At 30.8% G+C, this 19,890-nt stretch overlaps 4 protein-coding genes across 4 annotated transcripts; 1 reads left to right on the top strand and 3 right to left on the bottom strand.

The window, feature by feature from the left end:
- Positions 1-1,593: 1,593 nt before the first annotated feature.
- On the bottom strand, positions 1,594-1,836 carry HELRODRAFT_153379 (hypothetical protein; the record flags this gene model as incomplete). Its single annotated transcript, XM_009012260.1, has 1 exon — positions 1,594-1,836. A coding segment is annotated over one exon (243 nt), but the record flags the coding sequence as incomplete, so codon positions are not given.
- Positions 1,837-6,010: 4,174 nt separating this feature from the next.
- On the bottom strand, positions 6,011-9,034 carry HELRODRAFT_183226 (hypothetical protein; the record flags this gene model as incomplete). The annotated part of the gene is made up of 5 exons (XM_009012259.1): positions 6,011-6,288; positions 6,437-6,657; positions 7,364-7,676; positions 8,108-8,358; positions 8,481-9,034. The coding sequence occupies 5 exons, from the start codon at positions 9,032-9,034 to the stop codon at positions 6,011-6,013; spliced, it is 1,617 nt and encodes a 538-aa protein (XP_009010507.1).
- A 1,489-nt stretch (positions 9,035-10,523) lies between these two features.
- Positions 10,524-12,855, bottom strand: HELRODRAFT_183225 (hypothetical protein; the record flags this gene model as incomplete). The annotated part of the gene is made up of 6 exons (XM_009012258.1): positions 10,524-10,795; positions 11,176-11,441; positions 11,721-11,838; positions 11,991-12,250; positions 12,542-12,661; positions 12,746-12,855. The coding sequence occupies 6 exons, from the start codon at positions 12,853-12,855 to the stop codon at positions 10,524-10,526; spliced, it is 1,146 nt and encodes a 381-aa protein (XP_009010506.1).
- A 2,773-nt stretch (positions 12,856-15,628) lies between these two features.
- HELRODRAFT_183224 (hypothetical protein) lies at positions 15,629-17,397 on the top strand (the record flags this gene model as incomplete). The annotated part of the gene is made up of 3 exons (XM_009012257.1): positions 15,629-15,752; positions 16,126-16,308; positions 17,243-17,397. The coding sequence occupies 3 exons, from the start codon at positions 15,629-15,631 to the stop codon at positions 17,395-17,397; spliced, it is 462 nt and encodes a 153-aa protein (XP_009010505.1).
- Between the last annotated feature and the right edge of the window lie 2,493 nt (positions 17,398-19,890).

Raw genomic sequence — 19,890 nt, 5'->3', positions numbered from 1 at the left:
TTCATTTTTTCTTTAGAACCACACACGTTTCAAAGTCTATCAGCATCACATACTTAATAACAAATGACAAAGTGTTTTTTTAACGTTCAAACGTGTTATAAAAATTGTGTGCAAGGTTTTTTAAACATTTCCAAGTAACTTTTAACGTTTAACCACTGGGTGGTTGAAGTATTTTTTCGACTCAGCATTCCTTAAATAGCTTCATTTATTTCTGATATTCTGATGAACTATCTATCCTCTTTCATGCTTATGCAAACAACAAATTGTTTTAAAAGAGTTTCAGCAAAATTTTAACCAGTTGTATTTATGAACCAAACTGCCGGTTGTGACCTTGCCACAAGTTTTCAGCCGGGAGTGTTGTAGATTTCGCATTGTATTTCATCAACTTTCATATTAACATTGGTGTTTTTCGAGATTCAAATTTCAATGTTTTGATAGAAGATGTAAGAATTTTTCATTAACCTCCGATAAAAAATTTAAAAGATTGCAAGCCTAAAGCCTTGTTCGGACACGCCTCTGCCAGAAGTAAGAACAGTTTTGAAACACGTTGTAAATATATTTTCTCAATTCAATTTTTTCAGAAATATAATTTATTCATTTTCAAAATAGAGAACCGAATGTGATTTATTTTTCATAAAAAGAAAAATTATACAATAAATATTTACAACAAACTTTTTTGCAGATTGTAAACAGTTCTAATTTTATGGCTTTAGCTTCCAAGATAGTTGTCAAAGGTAGTAAGTTATAATAGCAAGTTGTGTAGAAACACAAAGAAGTAATAAAAATGGCAAACAATAAAATCTAAAAATTGTAAACAAATTTAAGGTAACAACGGTGGTAGAAATGCTTACATTTGATAGAATTTTTCATATCTTAACCTTGAAAGTTACAGTAAATTTTTAATAGAGCATTTCCATGGAATAGTTTACGATGCCCTCTCCAAAAGGATAGAAATTGAATTTAGATTTGTTAGTGTTTTTGATTCTTTTTTCTGATTCATTACAACTGACCAACATCCAAACATGCCACAAATCGAGCTAGAAAAATAGTTCAAATTAGAGTAACAAAAGTGACCGAGAAAACCAGATCAAATATTATTTATAGTTGTTGAGAAACAGGATCAGTGGCGTAGCTAGGGTCTTCTGCGCCCGGGGACAAAACAAAAAATTTGCGCCCCCTACATAAAATCTGTCAAACTATATAAAATATAACTCTCGTACTCAGTATTTGAAGTAGGCTACACTCCGTGACGCCTATATACAATGCATTTCAGTGTATTCATGTTTCTATATGCATATTGCACCTTACACCATAATTGTATTATTCTTTCTCAGTTCTTAACTATTATATTGTAATACAAAATATTAATGATTATCATTTAATCATTTATTTGGCAAAAAAAAATTATTATGATTAAAAAAAATGATTATGATTGATGTAGATAATTAGATTCTTTCAAGTAGTTTTTATAATTCTGTATTTTTATTGTCCGCTGAGTCAGAAGTGTGAAATAAAAATTATTAAATTTAAAAACAAAACAACAGCTAAGTATTGTCTAGAAATTGTGGTTAGGAAATGAGCAGAATTTTAAAGAAAATTTATTTTTCTTGCTTTTACTGCAGCAAACTGGTTAATTATATCATCAAAATCAATCTGTTCAAGAACTTCCCTCTCCACACTCATTAGGGCCAGATCGCTGAATCTATCTTGTTCCATGGATGCTCGAAGATAGGAAAGAATTATTTTTAATTTACTGAAGGATCGCCCACAGCTGGCAATCGAGACAGCTATAGTAAGAAGGATTTGTAGAGCAACACGCAAATTTGGAAAAACATCTTCTCCGTAACTAATAATAAATGACAAGAGTTCTGTAGGAGTCTTTGGTGCAGTATCCTGGCGGGTCTCAAGGAGCATTCTGCAGTCACATATTTCATTTAATAACTCAATTCCTTCAACATCCGAGTCATAAAAATTTCCAAAGTCAATACAATGCTGACGGAGACTGTTAAGATCTTTGTCATTCAAAAGTTTGTCTACACCAAGTAAGAATCCGAATTTGAAGTTCAGATCTTTGAGACGAGTAAACCTTGTTGTCATTTCCTGTTCGAGTCGATCTAAAATACTCTTCATGATACGAACAATTTCTTCTTCTGCCGAAAGTCCTGCATCTCGGGCAAGTTCTCCAGGCATCCTTCTCCGTCGCCTGATTCTACTTTCTACAGCCACACCCCATAGCTCACATTTTTCCTTTGCTTGTGCAGAGATTCAATATCCAAAGACGCTTCATGGAAATTCATTGTTGGATCTTGAAGTCTTTTCTGAACACGGTCGATTTTTTTGAGTATGTCATGCCAGAAAGGAAGGAAAACTAAGAAGTTGAAACTAAGAATACTTTGTAGCAGAATTACAGCATCGCCTCTAGTTTCTTGTGTTTCAGTTGTATCTTCAGACATTTTTTCCAGTAGACTGACTATGTTATCAAGTCCATCATGAATTGCTTTAACACATTCTGCTCTAGCACTCCATCGTGTTTCTGATTCACGTTTGACTGTGACGGTCACTGCTTCTTTAAGTTTTTCCCATCGATGGGTTGATCTTGAAAAGAATAGATAAATTTTTTCAATGGTGCCAAAAAAAGTAACTACAATTGGATCTTGACTTGCAGCATGCACCCCTGACAAGTTTAAGCTGTGATTGTCACAATTCACAAACAATGCCTTGTTATTTTTTGTGCAAATTCTTTGCTGAACTCCAGATAAATGCCCCGACATAACAGCTGCATTGTCATAGCATTGAGATCTACAATTTTGTAACGGGATGTTGTCAGATTCCAATCTTTTTACGATAACATCTTCAATCGAGGCTGCATCTTTTCCATGAATTTCGATGTAGCCAAGAAATGACTCTTTTATTACAACCTCCCTCTTATCAAAATTTATGTCAACATACCTGATAACTTCAGACATTTGCTCCCTCTGTGCCAAGTCAGGAGTTGAATCAAACAAAATCCCGTAGTATTTATTTTTTCTGATGTTAATCAACAATTGATTTCTCACATTCGAAGCAAGAATGCTGATGAACTCATTCTGAATTTCTGGAGATAAATATGTAACAGATCCTGGATTCTTTCTAGCATGGTCAAAGTGTGACTGCAAAATTGGGTCATACTGAGCTAGAAGTTGAAGAACAGACAAAAAGTTTCCTACATTTTTGTCTCCTGTGGCATCAAGTTTCTCAATATGTCCACGCAATGCCAAGTTTTGAGTGGCCAAGAATTTTATACAATTTAGTATTCGCTTCAAAACATCTCGCCATCGTGCAACCTCTGACTGAATTTCAGCTTCAAGAGATGCATCGATTGTTTTCCCTTGAATCAATCTGCGCTCTGCTTCTTTCCATGCATTAAATGATTTCCGGTGGAAAGGATTGTTCTCGTGAGCCGCTAGTTTCTCTGGCTTCCTCCACTTGCTGAATCCATTAGGTAATTCAAAAGATGATTTATTATTTGCACTCGATGAGGGAAATAACAAGCAGCAAAAACAATACACTGCTTCATTTAATGGTGAATAAACTAGCCAGACCCGATTCACCTCATCTTCCTTTCCATTGGCAAGTCTCCGCTTGAACCATGGCTTCGTCATAGAACGGCCGTCTTTCTTAGCAAATGGACCATTATTATTTTGAAATACATTAAAGCCTCGAGATACCATTTCTGTGCAGAGCTGTTGAGAAATTATAGGCAATTGTGACGTTTGGTCGAAATCCAAATAGCCAACATCCCCAAACATAAGCACAGCTGGAATTGGATTTGGTCTATGAGAAATGATATCATTTTCTTCTTCTACTTCAGAGTTAGATGAAGTTGATAAACTGCTACTGTTCTCTATGTTTTGCTGATTCTGCTGTACACTTGGTTGATCATTGAATTCATCAACATCAGTATCCTGAGGCTGTTGGCTTTCTTCTGGTGTTGACTTTGCCTACTTCAAAAAACAATCCAGGAGTTTGCTGGACTTACTAGCTTCTCTTGTTTCATTTGTCTTTCTTTTTCTTCGCTGAGCTCCACTAGGCCTTTTTCCAAACATATCTGGGATTAAGAAAAACTTTTATATAGGATACACAATATTAATAAATAGTTATTTATATAATTAACAATAATTAAATTTTCTAGTAAATTTTAATACAAGTTTCTTAATTTTATCCCTGAGCAGTTTACTGTGAATGCTCAGTGGCGTTTATATGGAGGGGATGGGCAGTGATGGGCAACTAACTAAATATTTTTAATTAAACTATAACTATTTTTTAACTAAAAATAAGTAGTTAAACTAATAGTTATAAACTTTTTTCAAAAAGTAGTTAACTAAACTAAAAAAAAAGTAGTTAAACTTTTTCCAACTATTTTGCAACTATTTTTATATTTACTTTTTTACAGACATGATCTAAAGTGGCATTAATACTAACATAACAAACTATTCAAAACATGTCTTTTCAAAGTGAAGTATTAAGCTGCATTTCAAAAATGCGCTAAAAATAAAATCATTAACTAACATAAGTTGTCATCATAAAATTTAGGCCAAATAAATTATTTAGTGTTTAAAACCAACTATATTGAATATAGACAATTACATAAATGTATTTATTAAAATATTTTTAACAAAACAGCAACAAATTTTAAAGATTAAACAACTAACCAACCATCAGCGTCAACAAAACAAGACATCAAACAGTCCGAAACATTGGTATAAACCAAAAACATTGAATGTACTTTGCTTTAAAAATATGGAAAGCTTAACTTTTTACAAATTAAAATTAATATTCAAAAACCATAAGTCAAGACATGGATAAAAGATATTTATCTAAAATATTTTAGTTAAACTATTTAGTTAGCAACTAAAATATTTTAGTTAAACTATCGTTTTAACTAAACTATTTTTTTTAGTTAAACTAGGAAGGAAACTAAAAAAAAGTAGTTAAACTATTAGTTTGCAACTATTTAATTAAACTATGCCCATCACTGGTAATAGCAGGTATTTGTAGGCAGCTATACTGACTAACCCAATGCAGCTATACCACAAAGATACTATACTATAGACTATAGAGCATAATCTATACAAGCTTTTAACTGCACTGTGACTGACCTGTTCTAAAGGACAGACACAGAAATTGCTAGGTAAAGCAAAATAATAATAAAAAAACCTTTTTGGTCACTGATATTTTGGTCACTGATATTGTGCCCCCCAGCCCTGCGCCCGGGGACAACGGTCCTCCTTTGCCCCCCCCCCCCCTCATTACGCCAGTGAACAGGATAGCAACAATTCAAATGTTTAAATAATTTAGGATTAACCAATGTTGAAAGATTGAAAAAAGGTTTGAATATAATTCTTCTAAATCAGGTTAACATGGTTATAATTCAGTATTAGTATCAAAATTTGTATAGCGCCTATCTTGAAGAGACCTCAGAAGCGCTTTCCATGATGCACAACGTTGAGGTAATGATGCTTTAAAGCTTTCATGAAAAGCTGTCTACTTGTGAAGTTGCATTCCTAATTATGCTTAAAAAACAAATTTACTTGTTTGTGTGTGGGTGTGTGTTTAAGTAACAGACTCAAACAAATAAATTAAAAGTAATATACTTTATAATTATATATTTATATTTTCATAATTTTGACAGAGTTGCTCTGGTTATGTTTCAAATGAAAAAAAGTATTTTTTTTGCATTTAAACCATTTATTTATTAACTTCCAGACAATATTATTGCGATGAGGCAAAATAACAAAAATATAATTCAAAGGCAAAAATTTCAAAAAATGTTAACCTCACCATAGAAAATTGATTTGAATAAATATAAAAATGAAAATAACATAGAACCAACATTTAAAAAGTCACATTTTTAATATGAATTAATAAGTGCACATGTAAATATTTAACAAACCCACAGATAATTTTGTTATAACTTATCCATGCACCGATTACAACATGAGCTCTCAAGATAGATTATATAACTTCTATATTATAGTTGTCTGAAGAGCATTTCACATCTGACATTGAAGATCAATCTATCTGAGCGGACGTTTTTTTTGCGTTCTTTTGAGAGGGCTGTAAAACATGGATCAGATTTTGAATTATAGTTAATATTGTTGATATTGATAGGGCCAATGACACCCCCTGGCGGCAGTCCCTGTACAGCCAAGATGGGTTTTCCAGAGTCAGCCTCAAAGATCATTGTCAAGTCTTCCGCTTTGTTTATGAGCACCATATCTTCGTAGTTATTCACTTTCCATCTCATTGCTGTGTCGTTAGTATTGAAGTTATCTAGGATCACTTTATATGCCGGTATGTTATTTATCTACTCTGAAAATTGTTTCATTTCGTACAGTTTATGCAAAGTTTTGATTGGTACGTATGTGCATAGAATATGGAAAAATCTTTTGCTAACCTTTATTTATGCTACACGAGACGCACAAGATTTTGTGTAATGTAATTCCATATCCCCAAGATCTTGACACGATGTAGCAGTCACTGTTATACACCCATTTTTGTGTTTTATTGTTGGATTCATTATTTTGTCCTGCTTCTTCTAGCGTAAGTTGTTTTGAAGAAAGAGCGGTCAAATAACGAGATGAATTCTTTTTCACTGGTATCAAAAAGTCATATTGACTGTGAAAAATTAAGTTAATTAAAAAATGTTTTCAACTTTGGTATTAATAATCATTTAAGAAAAAATTCAAAAAGTTTATGTAAAAATTTCTATATATTTATGCAAACTAAACCTCCTAATGTTTTTAATCCGTACAGAATCCGATTCTCTAATAAAAATTGTGAAATCAACAGATAAATTTCAGGTCAATATGTTAAGATGAATTCATAATCAAAGCAGAGCAGTACGAAAAATTGAAAACTGGAAAAAATTGAGTAAGAAGTACTATGGTAACGGTGGAAGATTGTTAGACCCACGTGATAAAGGTTAAATCAATCAATCAATCGATCGATCTATCGATCGATCGGTTGGTCGTTCGCTCGGTCGGTCGGTTAGTCAGTCAGTCAGTCGGCCAGTCAATCAATCAACCAATCAATCAATTAGTTTATAAAGCACTATTTTCCGCGAAGTTCAACAGCACTCCTCAATGATTTTTGCAAACAGATGGATCTTGAGATCAGCTCTAAAATTTGTAAGTGGTGGAGAAGTTGTCAGAAAAGTATGTAAAAAGTTCCAAAGAAAAGGCCAGAAAATCAAAAGCAGAAAAAATAGGTTAACGTACTGTTACACTTCCACTACGTTCAAAGAAATCAACCATAGGCAATAGTTCGTAATTGACACTAAAATTAGTTCTGTATATGACACAATTTTTCAAAATAATCATACTCTTTGTAGTATTCTTTCCTGAAATCCTCGTTTTTCATCCGGCACCTCTCGGTTCGTTGACAACCACTTAAATAAAGGTCTTTATAATTTCTAGATTGAAAAACAGCCAGGGCGTGGACAATAGGTTTTTTGTATTTGTTCACCTTGATTTTAGGGAATTTACAATTTTTTTCAAACATGGAGTGGACAGTCAAACGCAGCCAGCTGTTCATGATAGTTTCCTCTCTAGGATCTGCCCTCCATCTCATTGACAACTTTTGCGGGTCGTACGGAGCAGAAATGTGCGAAATAGTTGAAAATGTGCCATTTTCATCTGATAATTGTTTGAAAGGGAGAAGTACGTATCGAAATATGTTTTTGAAATGTTTTCAAATGCTTCATTCAACATATTCATGAAAATTATTTTAAAAAACGTATTTAATTCTGTAATGTGTTCAAAAAAATTAAATTTTTTTGTTCACACTTTAGGTATCATTAAATCTAAGGCACAATTTAAATTAACTTTAAAAAATACTTTCCTTTCAAATTTTTAAATCGCTGGATCAAATTTTCGTAGCAAACTAATAAAAATATGACATATTTTGCAAAAAATATGCCTAATTGTTAGATTTTAATTTTTTTATTTTTTCTAAACTTCCAGTTGGAATTTTGCTGACAAAAGAAAGATGAAAGAACAAATACGATATTTTATAGACAAACAATTGAAGAGGTGTTGATTTTAAAATAAATTATATGAAAAAAAACTAGCGTTCTTCTTCAGTGTTAGATGCATTCCACTCTTGCCGCATTGCGCACTTTTGTTTCTGAGACCAGTCCGTTCGATTCCGAGTCCGTTGAGACTTGAGACCAAATGACCATACTCATTTATGACCCATTTTTGACTCAGGTCACCTCTCACAGGTTTGTACTTTATTTTCTTGCCAGTTGTTAGACACAACTTTTTACTTACGCCAGGTATCTTGCGGCAGGACGTGTATGTCTTAATAAACAAACGCCTGGTTTGATTAGGTTTTGAATGATTGTAATTAAAAATTTGTACTAGTTTTGGATAAATTGATGGTAAATAAATAAATAGACGGTAAGGTTAGAATAAATTTAGAGTAGAATCAACTTTTACCCTAGAGCTCCGCGTTCAAAATTGGTAATTATATCATCACAACGTTCCACTGTGTTATCATAATCTATGTAAATCTTTACTTTTCGGTTTCGAAAAATAGTTTTACGAGTTGAATTTTCGGCAATGGCCATTGCTGTTGGAACTGTCTCGGTGATGTGAAAAATCGTTGAGTTGATTTCTTTGTTAAAAATTTTTGTAGTCTTATTACTTTTTGATTTTTTCCGCTCGTAATCAATCACACTCCATTTCATAGTTTTTCTCGCGCTGTCAAATAGCTCCGCTTTAAGTTTGTAGATTGGATACTCGCGATTTGTAGTTTGGCTAAGATTTAACGTTGCCGAGCAAGCGGCTGGAGGTTTGATGTCTAGACCAAAATTAAATAGTTCAGCTGAAACCAGGTAGTTGTGCTCATTTAATTTCCACAAATAAACATTTTTGCCTTTATATTTTGGTCTAGCTAAAACTATTGAATTTGTTGAAACATCTATTCCTAAGCTTTTGCTCACCAGACTTAGAAGAAAAGTTGGCCCTCTGCAGTGATCGATGTTTTTCATTTTTAATAAATGATTTTAAACACAGAAATTATGAAGATGAATTATTTTATAATTAAGTAAATTTTTTTATTCAGAGATATATATTTTTTCAATTATTGTTCAAAGCTTTTACAAATTAATTACAATTTAAACTTGATTTGTGGTTAAAAATGAAACATGAAAAACCAAACATTATAAAAAATCTCTTTTTTTAATATGATATTTTGGCACAAATGAATTTAGCTAAAAAGATAAATTTTTTTAATTAAATTGTTAATAGATAAATAGTTATAACTTCACTTACTCCAGTGTTCGGTTATGGAATTCCGTCCTCAATAACACGAGGCAAAGAACAGATGTTTTTCCATTATAGTTAATGCGTATTTATTCCGTAAAATATGATTTAAATAATTCAAATTTAATTTAAATATTAGTATTTAAAACGTGACTACTCTTAAAGCGTAAATGTTAAATTCAAATTCGAATTTGCAATCGTTGAATTTGCATATTTAAATTTTTTTCGAATTTTTACTAAACGGTCACCAAAAAACTTTAGCGAGAAAAATTGAAAAAACGAACTACAAACATATTAACGCCAAACATTCGGTAGAATTTATAGAATATTGTAAAAATGTATATATATATATATATATATATATATATATATATATATACATATACAGGTATTTGGGTTCAGATTGTCGTATATACAGTTATTAAGAAATATCACCACATTGTTGAGTTTGCTACTAAGTTTTTCAATTTTTCGAACAATTATTTTATCGATATTATTCAATTTATTTTAATTAATAATAAAATTTTAAATATTTTAGACTGCATTTTTGATATGAACACTTACATAAAAGCTTTTTTCGGTAACCTTTACCATCTTCAGTGTAAATAGAGTTAGAGATATTGTTATATGTAGTTCATTGGGTATTTATAATATTTTTAACAAAGGAACTCTAAGTCCCATTGTTTCTTTGTGTGGGTAATTTCTTTGTTGGTAGTATCGTTACTGTCTGTTGTTTGGATGTTTATTACAGGGTTTCTATTTTCTATTAATAAAGCCTTTTCCATTTTTAAACTACTTATATTATGAGTGTAAAATAACACTTTGGTATTTGAGTTAAATAAGAGAAGTATTAAACTTGAATGAAATATTAACAAACATCTTTTAGGTAGAGTAACTAAGGCATTTCAGTTTTGCTTTATCCATTTTTCAAATGTATTTTTTATTTTTTTAATTAAACACAACATTTTACTACATTGAAAATATTTATATTATTAATATTCATGATTAGTTATGTTGAATATTCATTATAGTAATTCAACATGTCCAATGAAGATCAAAGGCTTTAGAAATATAGTTTCTTCTAAATATTTGTATTATCTAATATAAGGGTTAACCAATCCGAAACAAATAATTTTCCAAAAAGTTAATATATTAAGGGTTAGAATTGAAGGTTTTCATAACTCATGCCAATTTTATTCAATTTCAGATTTATCTTTAAATTTTTGTCAAAGATTCAAGAAAAGACCAAACATCATCGGTAACATTGCGAAACGTGTAAAACTGTTTGTACGTATTTGGGATGCGATTTCTGCTAAAAGCAACCAGAAGAGCGTAGTCTCTATTTGGATAAATATCACTCGCTACTCCAGTTACCAGGTTTAACTCGTCGTTGCATAGAAATTCTCCAGATGAATCCAATTTCCATTTCATTGAAGCTTTCGACGGATCATACGGAACGACTTTTAGTAAGTTCGCTTTTATGGGATCTGTCATAAAAATGTTCACTGATATATTTAATAAGGTGTAATAAAAACTAGATTAATTGATTATAACAAGAGCAAAATTTAAATTTTATTGCGGTAAGCAAACATTGCTCAACAAGAATCTTTTTCATTTGAAAATGAATTCATCTGAACCTTTCAAAGCTTCTATTGGATATCATACATACATGATACATACAACATGTATGTTGTGAAGCAATTTTTTTATGCTTCTTATGACGAATTCTCAAATTTTTTAAGTTTTAATGTTTTTTAATACTTTTAACATATTTTAACAGCAATAAAATTGACTATTGTTGTTAAAATTAATATATAAAAATTTTTCATAAGTATGAAAAGTTATTTCCAATTAAGAGTATCCTAACCGCTATAATTGACTCTATTGAGAAGAACGTCGTATTTGAAAAAGACATCAACAGGTTCAGCAATATCGATTGCGAAGTTTTCGTTTTCCAACAGAATATATCCATTAGGATTTTTATACCACAGTGCAGGTCTTTGCGAATTTTTATTAGAGTAAATCAGGTAAATTTTATTGGCATAGGGCAGCTTCTCAACACAGAATAACCCAAAGCCCATGAAATCGCTGAAACACTGTTCAAAGTTTTCGAATGTCTTGTAACTGCTGAGACTGTTTTTTTTTGAAAGTTTTTTTTTCATATTTCATTTAATGTAACTAATTGCATTGCATTGTGGATTTGTAAAGCATCTCTGTTGAGCTATTTTCAAAAGCTAATATTCTATAATTCCAAAAATTTCAACAAAATAATTAAAACTATAGGCTCGTTAAAACTGACAAAAAATTAAAAATGGTTAATTACTTTTTTACGAATTCTTGAAATTAAAAATTCTCTCTTTGCATTCACTGGACTTCTGGCAACTATTCACCCCGACATATTTATTAACTGACCCAACGTCATAGGTAGCTACTGTTTCATAAGTAGCCACATCCTCATCACTCGGTTGACATTTCTTCACCAAGGCATAGTTTACCGAAAGTTTCAACTCTTTATTGACGATACCTCTACCTGTTTCATCCAATGTCTATCTCATTGTGTTCTTATTCGGCTCAAATTTTACCAAAGCTAGATCGACACTCGCTTTTTCGTAAGCTTTTTTTATAAGATTTTATTTCAGCGATTATCTAGAATTTTGTGATTACAAAGTAAAAAAAACTTACACGACGACCTGTTGTAAAGGGAAACAAAACTGCATTTGAAATCATTCCCGACATCTATGCCAAAGTTGTTCATATGCCTCGACTCCAAAAAACCGTATTCATTTACGAACCATTGCTGTTGAAAGCTTCCGTACCAGGTTGGTAGGTATTTGATGGAGTTGTCGTTGGAGTAGTCGTTGGCTGTCAAGCAGAGTTCGGATTCTGTCTTTGAGTCTAGGTCCTTTATACAAATGCTGAAAGATTTGTTCTTTAGGGCGTTTCTTTGAGTTTTAATTTATTTGAATTAATTTTCAATTTCCAAAAAATGGATGGCATATTCATTTCATGAAATTTTTTTGATTTATGATGCCAGAAAATATGTTTTAACACTTAATGCAATATTATGCTTTAAAATTAATCTTGTAATGCATAGCAAGTCATTGCTAAAATACTGTTTATCTAAATTATTTGTGTAATTTATGTAAAGGTGAATCATAAAATACTGAAATTAAATTAAAATCTAATAAACGGACAGAAAATAAATTAAGTAACCGTGCTCGTTGATCACCCACTCTTGGTCCACATTGCCAGTTTCGGGTTTATATTCTATTTTTGCTCCGCTAGTTAAACAGATTACAGATCCCCTTTCTGTTTTATTCGTGCAGAACTTGATCGTGTCATTTAAAATATACCTTCAAATTTGATTGAAAAAAAAAATAAAAAATGTAATATTTTTTAAACCATCTTTATCTTCCAAAACATGAAAATTTACAAACTTGAAAAGATTATGCTCGTATTGGATGGCGTATTCATTGCATGAAGTAATTTCGAAAGATGTACCGACCCAGACCTCATCCGTATCAGAAACAGCACTTAAAATCGCCATCAACACAACCTCTCCTACGGATAGGCTGTTGTGGTAAAGTCTCAATACAATTTCATTGTTCTTTATTGCAACATAACCTGCATTCCCTTCCAACTTTTCAAGTTACCATTTCATTGTATTTTTACTAGCGTTATATTTACTCGTTTTGATAAAGTGTATAAAAATAAATGAGCCACACATTAATTCCCATGTTGTTGAAAATTGACACCAGATGTCCGAACTCATTTACCCTCCAGAAATTCCAGCTTGCTATTTCTGTAGTTTGAAACATTTGCATTTGGTATGTTGTATGCTAAGATGTAGGAGAAAGGTTCCTTACGTACTGCTAGACATAAATTTTTATTTTTTCTGCACAGAGTAAAACTATAACTTCTGGGTACAACAAAATGCATTTTATTGTAAATTGAATAATTTAAAATGTCTTTAAATTGAAAAAATCAACTTTGTCAAATAATTAAAACCAAAAATTAAAAACTATTAACATCATTGAAATAAAATTCAACAGACCCATCTTTTTTCCAATAACTGACCGACTCAGCAAAGTAAAAAATAACTGATAAAAGCACTACAATTCGCAAAAACATTTTTCTGTCTATGGAAAAAATTCTTCTGGTTTCCACGTAAGTTGGAAAATACGGCTTACTTATTTTATTATACCACAAAAAATTGACTCAACTCTCTCTCTCTTTCTCCTTCTCTCTCTTTTTTGTTCTTTTTATTTTAGTCTCTCCTTCTCTATCGAGCTCTGTCTCTCTCTTTTTCTTTCTGAAATTCTGAAAATGATTGTTAAACGCAACTATTAGTACATATATTTATACATATTAGTCTTTTTGGGTTTTTATTTTAAAATGTTTTTAAAAGTGTTTTATTTTGGCAGAATTTTAGCAAACCCGTAAGAGGTAAAGTTAACTGGATTGACTAGAATAAACTTGAATAGTTGAGTTATTTGAATTGTTCACAGAACATCTGTTCGAAAAATTTGGTTATTGCAATATTAAAATTTATGAAAATTTAAATATACAAATTAGTCTGATCGAGCATGAATTTTTGCGATTATATTCCTGTGAAATGATGAACATGAAGTTTCAAAATTTAAAAATATTTTTAACCATTAAGCAATTTTCCATCTATTCATTAATTCACATTTTTTAAATTAAATTATTTAATTGTAAAAATATGGGCGTCAAATAAAAATAAAAAATAAAAAACCCATCCATTCAAGTTTCAAGCAAACTTTTGATAAGTCTATAGGTAATGACAGTGATGCCGATGACGAAGTCGACGGTCTAAAGATATTTTGCTGACCAATTGCATGAAATTGCATGAGTTTTAACAAACAACTAATACAAAAAGTTTACTCGACTAAAAAATATGTAATTCTTTTCTTATTAAAATCTCAAAATTTCGCTTCTGAAAATATACATTTCTAAAAATATAGTAAAAAAGGATAACAAAAGAGTGGATGTGCGTGTGTGTTTGCGAGTTTGTTTGCATGCATGTGTGTGTTTGTTTGTGTTTTTATGTGTTTTACGTGTACGAGAAGTGTATGTTATGCATGTATATGTGTGTATTTGAAAACAATATATTTTCAACAAACAGCATCTGAATTGTTATTTATTAAATAAACATGATTAACAAAAAAATTTTCGACCAAAAATAATCATCTGACTGAGCGTGAGAGTTTGAAATGTGAATTATTTTCATATCCGACAGTTTAATAATTTTTCCACTTTTGCGCACCGATGCGTTTATGCTTTGAACAAACTCAATAAGTTCTTTGGTACAAGTTATTATTTTGTTGTGTTTTCCTAGTGATGTTTAGTTATTATTACTTTTGTGAATATTAAAATGTTGATGTGAACAAAATATGCAAAACTTCCCACCCCCCAAAAAAAACAATTTTTCAAACTGCCAAAAGGCTTATTAACTTAAGTCAAAAGCCTAATTTAGCTGTTTATTTTATTTACTTTTCCCATGTTTTCTTTGTAAAATTTAACATTTTATCAGCGCAGTATGTATGTTTTATTCATATTAATTTTAAAATTAAATGTCAACATTTTATTTGCAAAAATTCCTCACAATACAAAGGTATGTTCCAATTCAATGACCAGTTGCTTTTTAAAACGTTAGAATTTTTGTTTCAAAATTTTTCAACAAACTCTACAAAGAAGAAATTTTCTCGATACAAATTATATTCACAAATAAAATGTTTTTATTTTTATCGACGCAAAATTTTAGACCCTGGATATAACCAAATGCCTCAAGCTTAACAGTCCCTTCACGTTCTTAACATTCAATTTAGTAGATTGCACGGCATAACAATCCTGCTTGGAAATTTTTTATCCAAATTATAAAAATGAATTTTCAAGATAAATTTATTTTCAAATTAATAATCATTTTCACATTTCTCAGCTTTTCTTACCAACTACAGCAAGTAAACATGGAAATATTCTTCAGGGCATACAGCTATCTAGTGTCTGGACAACGAAAAACCCTCGTTTGTTTCGATGATGCCATGCCCATCAACATCAAACTGAAGGCTAATTCAATTGCCAGCTGCATTTACAATTGCCATGTATTGTTTTTTTTATATAACAAAATTGTAAACAAACACCAACACTGAAATTCTATAACTTTTTCAAATACAACAAATGTTACATTATTTTATCCAATTTAAATATAAAGATTCAAACCGGCTACCAATTTTTTTTTTGATTCTTCAAAATTAAAAAAGAATTATTTTTAATTCACCAAATTTTAGAAGACGACGAAAATGAACCTACGCGGAATCAACTTTAGGAAAGCCTCTGGAGATTGTTCATGTGTTCTAATAGAGAAAATAAGCTACAAAGTAACTAACAGTCTCACCGGTGGATGTCTTGCGTTTGTCAGCCATAGTTAGTTTTTAACATAATTTTTTGGCAATTTTGAAAATCTAGGGCCAAATTTCAAAGTGTGGAATTTCCAGAAGAAACGAAAAAATGAAGTTTCTTAATTTTTTAGTAGAGGAAAAACTTGTTTTCATAATTTTGAGCAGACCATATTGGGTTTTAAAAAACTGATACCCACCTTAGTTTAAACCGACTTGACTTTTTTAAACAGTTTCTTCATAAAAATCAATGTTTTCCGACAAACATTTGACGGAAAATTATTTAAATTTGTATTACCTCTTTTGTGGAATCAGGTCCTGGTTTTAGCGCTTCGCAACTAAAATCCGCGTAACTAAAAAATTTTCATCGACATAACAAAAAAAATAACCAATTCAACAAGGATGTCCACCCGAGTTTGATTACGTAATAGAAGGTCACAAATGTTACAAGTACCAAAATCAAGTACTGTCCTGGAATAACTCTAGGAAATTCTGCAATGGCCTATTTTACTCGCATCCAGTGATCATTGACAGCTCTATTGAAAATAGACTAAACTGGCTCTACTCTATGGCTGCCATTGCTAGTGAGTTTTGTTCCATAGGTTGTAAAATTTTAACATTACGTCTTTCAAACATTTTTATCTGTAAGAAAGAAAAATTCAAAAATGAAATTTGAGAATTTGTCACATCTAATGATATGATTGCATGTAATGTTTTAAACACATTTATGAAAAAGGTCAATTTTGAGTGTTTGACATCGGAATTTTATCGTGAATTTTTTATAACTTAACTACTAAACCTGACAATAGCAAGTTTTAAGTCTTTTAATTAACTGTAAATTTTTAAAAGTTTTCAAGAACAATATAACTCAAGAATAAATTTTACCCTTTTTCAATTTTGTCAAATTAACATTTTCGAGAGTAGCCTAACTGCAGTAACAATAATTTAAGTGTTAATCACATCCATTTTTTTCCACCTGTCTTCACCAATATTTTCTTTGTAATATTTCATTTTATCCGTTTTAAATTCATATTTCATCGTTTCATACCTTGCATGTTGCTACATTTTTCTGCGTCCGACAGACTATGATAAACAGAATATTAAAAAAAATAAAATACAGATTACGCATATTCCTGGACGGCTGGATTTCGTACGATGGTCAACGGGACTGTTACTTATTTTTGGGAGCCATATCCAGGCAAGTTATACGATAGCTACTCCAAAAAAAACACTCATCCATGTTTTGTTTTTAATTTTATTAGAGACATAAATAACATAGTTAAAGAGGTAGGTTTTGTAAGAGTTACTTGAAAAAAGTATCACCTCACCTCTCACACTTAATTAGAAGAATTGTTGTTGGAATAAGCAAAAAGGACCGTAAACTTTTTTTAACTTAAGCCTTCCCCCGATAAAAAATGTTTGCTCACATTTATACGTTAAAGGTTTAGACTCTTGTCGAAAATTTTATTCTTCTGAAAAAAGAATTGAAAAACTTTAATGACTTTATTTTAAAAAAAGGACATCGCTTTCCGATTAAAGAATTGTTCTGGTACAGCGGTTACCCGAAAAATTACACCGGCGTTGACTGCATTCACTGGGTCTCTAGATCGGCAGGCATGTACAACGACAAGTGTGCAAGTACTGAAAGTTTTCTATGTGAGATTGACGTTTAGAAAGATGTATATATAAAATGTATTCCAATTGAAATACGCAAAATTTAGAATTTATTAAATGAAATGTTTTTAAAAACAAGCATATTTTGTGACAAATTTTTTGACATAAACATGTTATCTAATCAATTGTGAGCACCATCTAACTTTAATTGCACTGTTATATATTCTTTGCGTTTTGTCTAAATAAACTATCTGTTTATTTGACATATTTTCTCAAAAATGTTTTTTGAAAAATCTAAAAAGTCACAAAGCTTTGGGTTGTGAAAATAAAATGAAGCTAATCATAAAATCATACACAGCATCACTATGTCGACACTCCTAGAATCAAATTCACAAAGTTTCTTAAGAATCTATCTTTTAATCTACATATACACACGCTGGACCTTAGTCGAACTCAGTAAGAACCGAACTATAGCATTCAAGCTTAGCTAAAGCTACATATAAATCTTGAAACTTCTGTGTCAATATTTAATCACTACGCATCTGACCCATGATGAATCTCAGTGAAACATGTAACACGTGAAATATTACGTATATGTAACGTAACTCCCTTATGCTTCTAGACAAAACTTGAGAAAAATATGAAATGGGCTAATTTTCGGTCGAAACTCCATATATAGCCATCTAGAACTAATCAATTTCATTGAAAAGGTTAGAATATGAGGAAGTTAACCGAAAAGATGACAACATGAAATGACACAAAGTCATAGCAAATTGATATTTTTACATTTTACAAATATATAACCAGCCATTTTTTTTTTGCAAATTTGAAGTTGATTTAACCGAAGAAAAGAGATCGTTAAAATAATTTTTTAACCAAGGAAAAATAAACAACGAAAGGAATTAAGAAAAATAATCAGAACAAATAAATTATTTATTAATATGATTAATATACAATAAGACACACACACACACACACACACACACACACACACACACACACACACACACACACACACACACACACACACACACACACACACACACACACACACACACACACACACACACACACACACACACACATATATATATATATATATGCTGTTGAAAGACCTTAACTAATGCAGTAATTTATGACATCTACCGAATTTCTGGCGTAGGATAGTTTTTTTTTATTACATTTCTCAATATTTCTTACAAAATTCTTGTCGTCATTATTTATTAAATAAACATTGGCGACAAGAGTTTGGATAGAAATATTGAGAAATGTAACAATTCCCCTATTTAAATCACTTTGCTAAAGAATTAACTTTGCTTTGTTTAAAGAAACTATATAAACCAAACCTGCACTGAAGATGGTTTGTAAAAAACCGAAATAAGGCCTACCTGCCCGATGAATTTGGATGAAAACAGTTCTATTAAATTTTTATGATGAACTCGGATAACTCTATTTTCGATAGATTGTACAATTTCCAGATAATTTTAGTGAGAAAAATTGAAAAGACAAACTTTAAACTAATGCCAACAATTAGGTAGAATTCATAAAATACTGTATAAAATAAGGTCTCCATCCAACATATAAATATATTTATTTATTTATACATATTTAAATCGTTATATTATTAGTTAAATGTTAATAAATAAATATATATATATATAAATCTATATTCGTTTTCAAAGATAAGCGAATCAAAATAAAATAAAAGTTAAGTCAGTGAACAAAATAAACTAAAAAAGAAAAAAAAAGTTGAATATTATTTTGGAATCATAAGTTTAAATTCATTCCTACATTTATTCATCCAATCATTCATTTAAACATTAATTCATTCATCCATTTATTCATTCATAAATTCATTCATTCATTTATCAGCCCATACATTCATTCTATATTACATACGTGTATATAGTTTAAAAAAAGCTAAGCTGGTGAAAAAAAACCGCAGAATCAATCAATCAATCAATCAACCAACCCATTGACCAACCAACCAACGATTCCCATATTTCTATATAAACTTACACAGACGTGATCACACATACAAACAACAAACACACACGCAAAAGATCTTTTCCAACGAAAACACAGATACACACATTCAAAACACACTAATCAACAAACGCGCACACTTATACACACAAATTTATACAAATACATACACACACACACACGCACAAATTCATACAAATACATACACACAAACACACACGCACAAATTCGTACAAATACATACACACACACGCACACACACATTTGATAGACAGATGTACTAAATTAAAGATAAAAAAAGAAAAATTGAATGAAAGGTACCAAAAAAATGTAAAAGACAAAGGCATGAAAAAATAACTTTTCGAATTGTTAAACTATTTCGAGACACACACACGCACAAACACACACACAAACACGCACACACTAACACACGCACACACAAGTCTGTTAATACTATGGTTACTTTCAAAGCATTGGGTTAATTCGTCATTAAAAAGNGTTTGAGTATTCAAATTTAGAAAATAACAATAATAATAATAGTAAGGACAAAAATAATAAATACAATA

This window comes from Helobdella robusta, assembly GCF_000326865.2.
Source record: "Helobdella robusta unplaced genomic scaffold HELROscaffold_101, whole genome shotgun sequence".
NCBI lineage: Eukaryota > Metazoa > Annelida > Clitellata > Rhynchobdellida > Glossiphoniidae > Helobdella > Helobdella robusta.
This window is presented reverse-complemented; position numbering and strand designations above follow the sequence as displayed.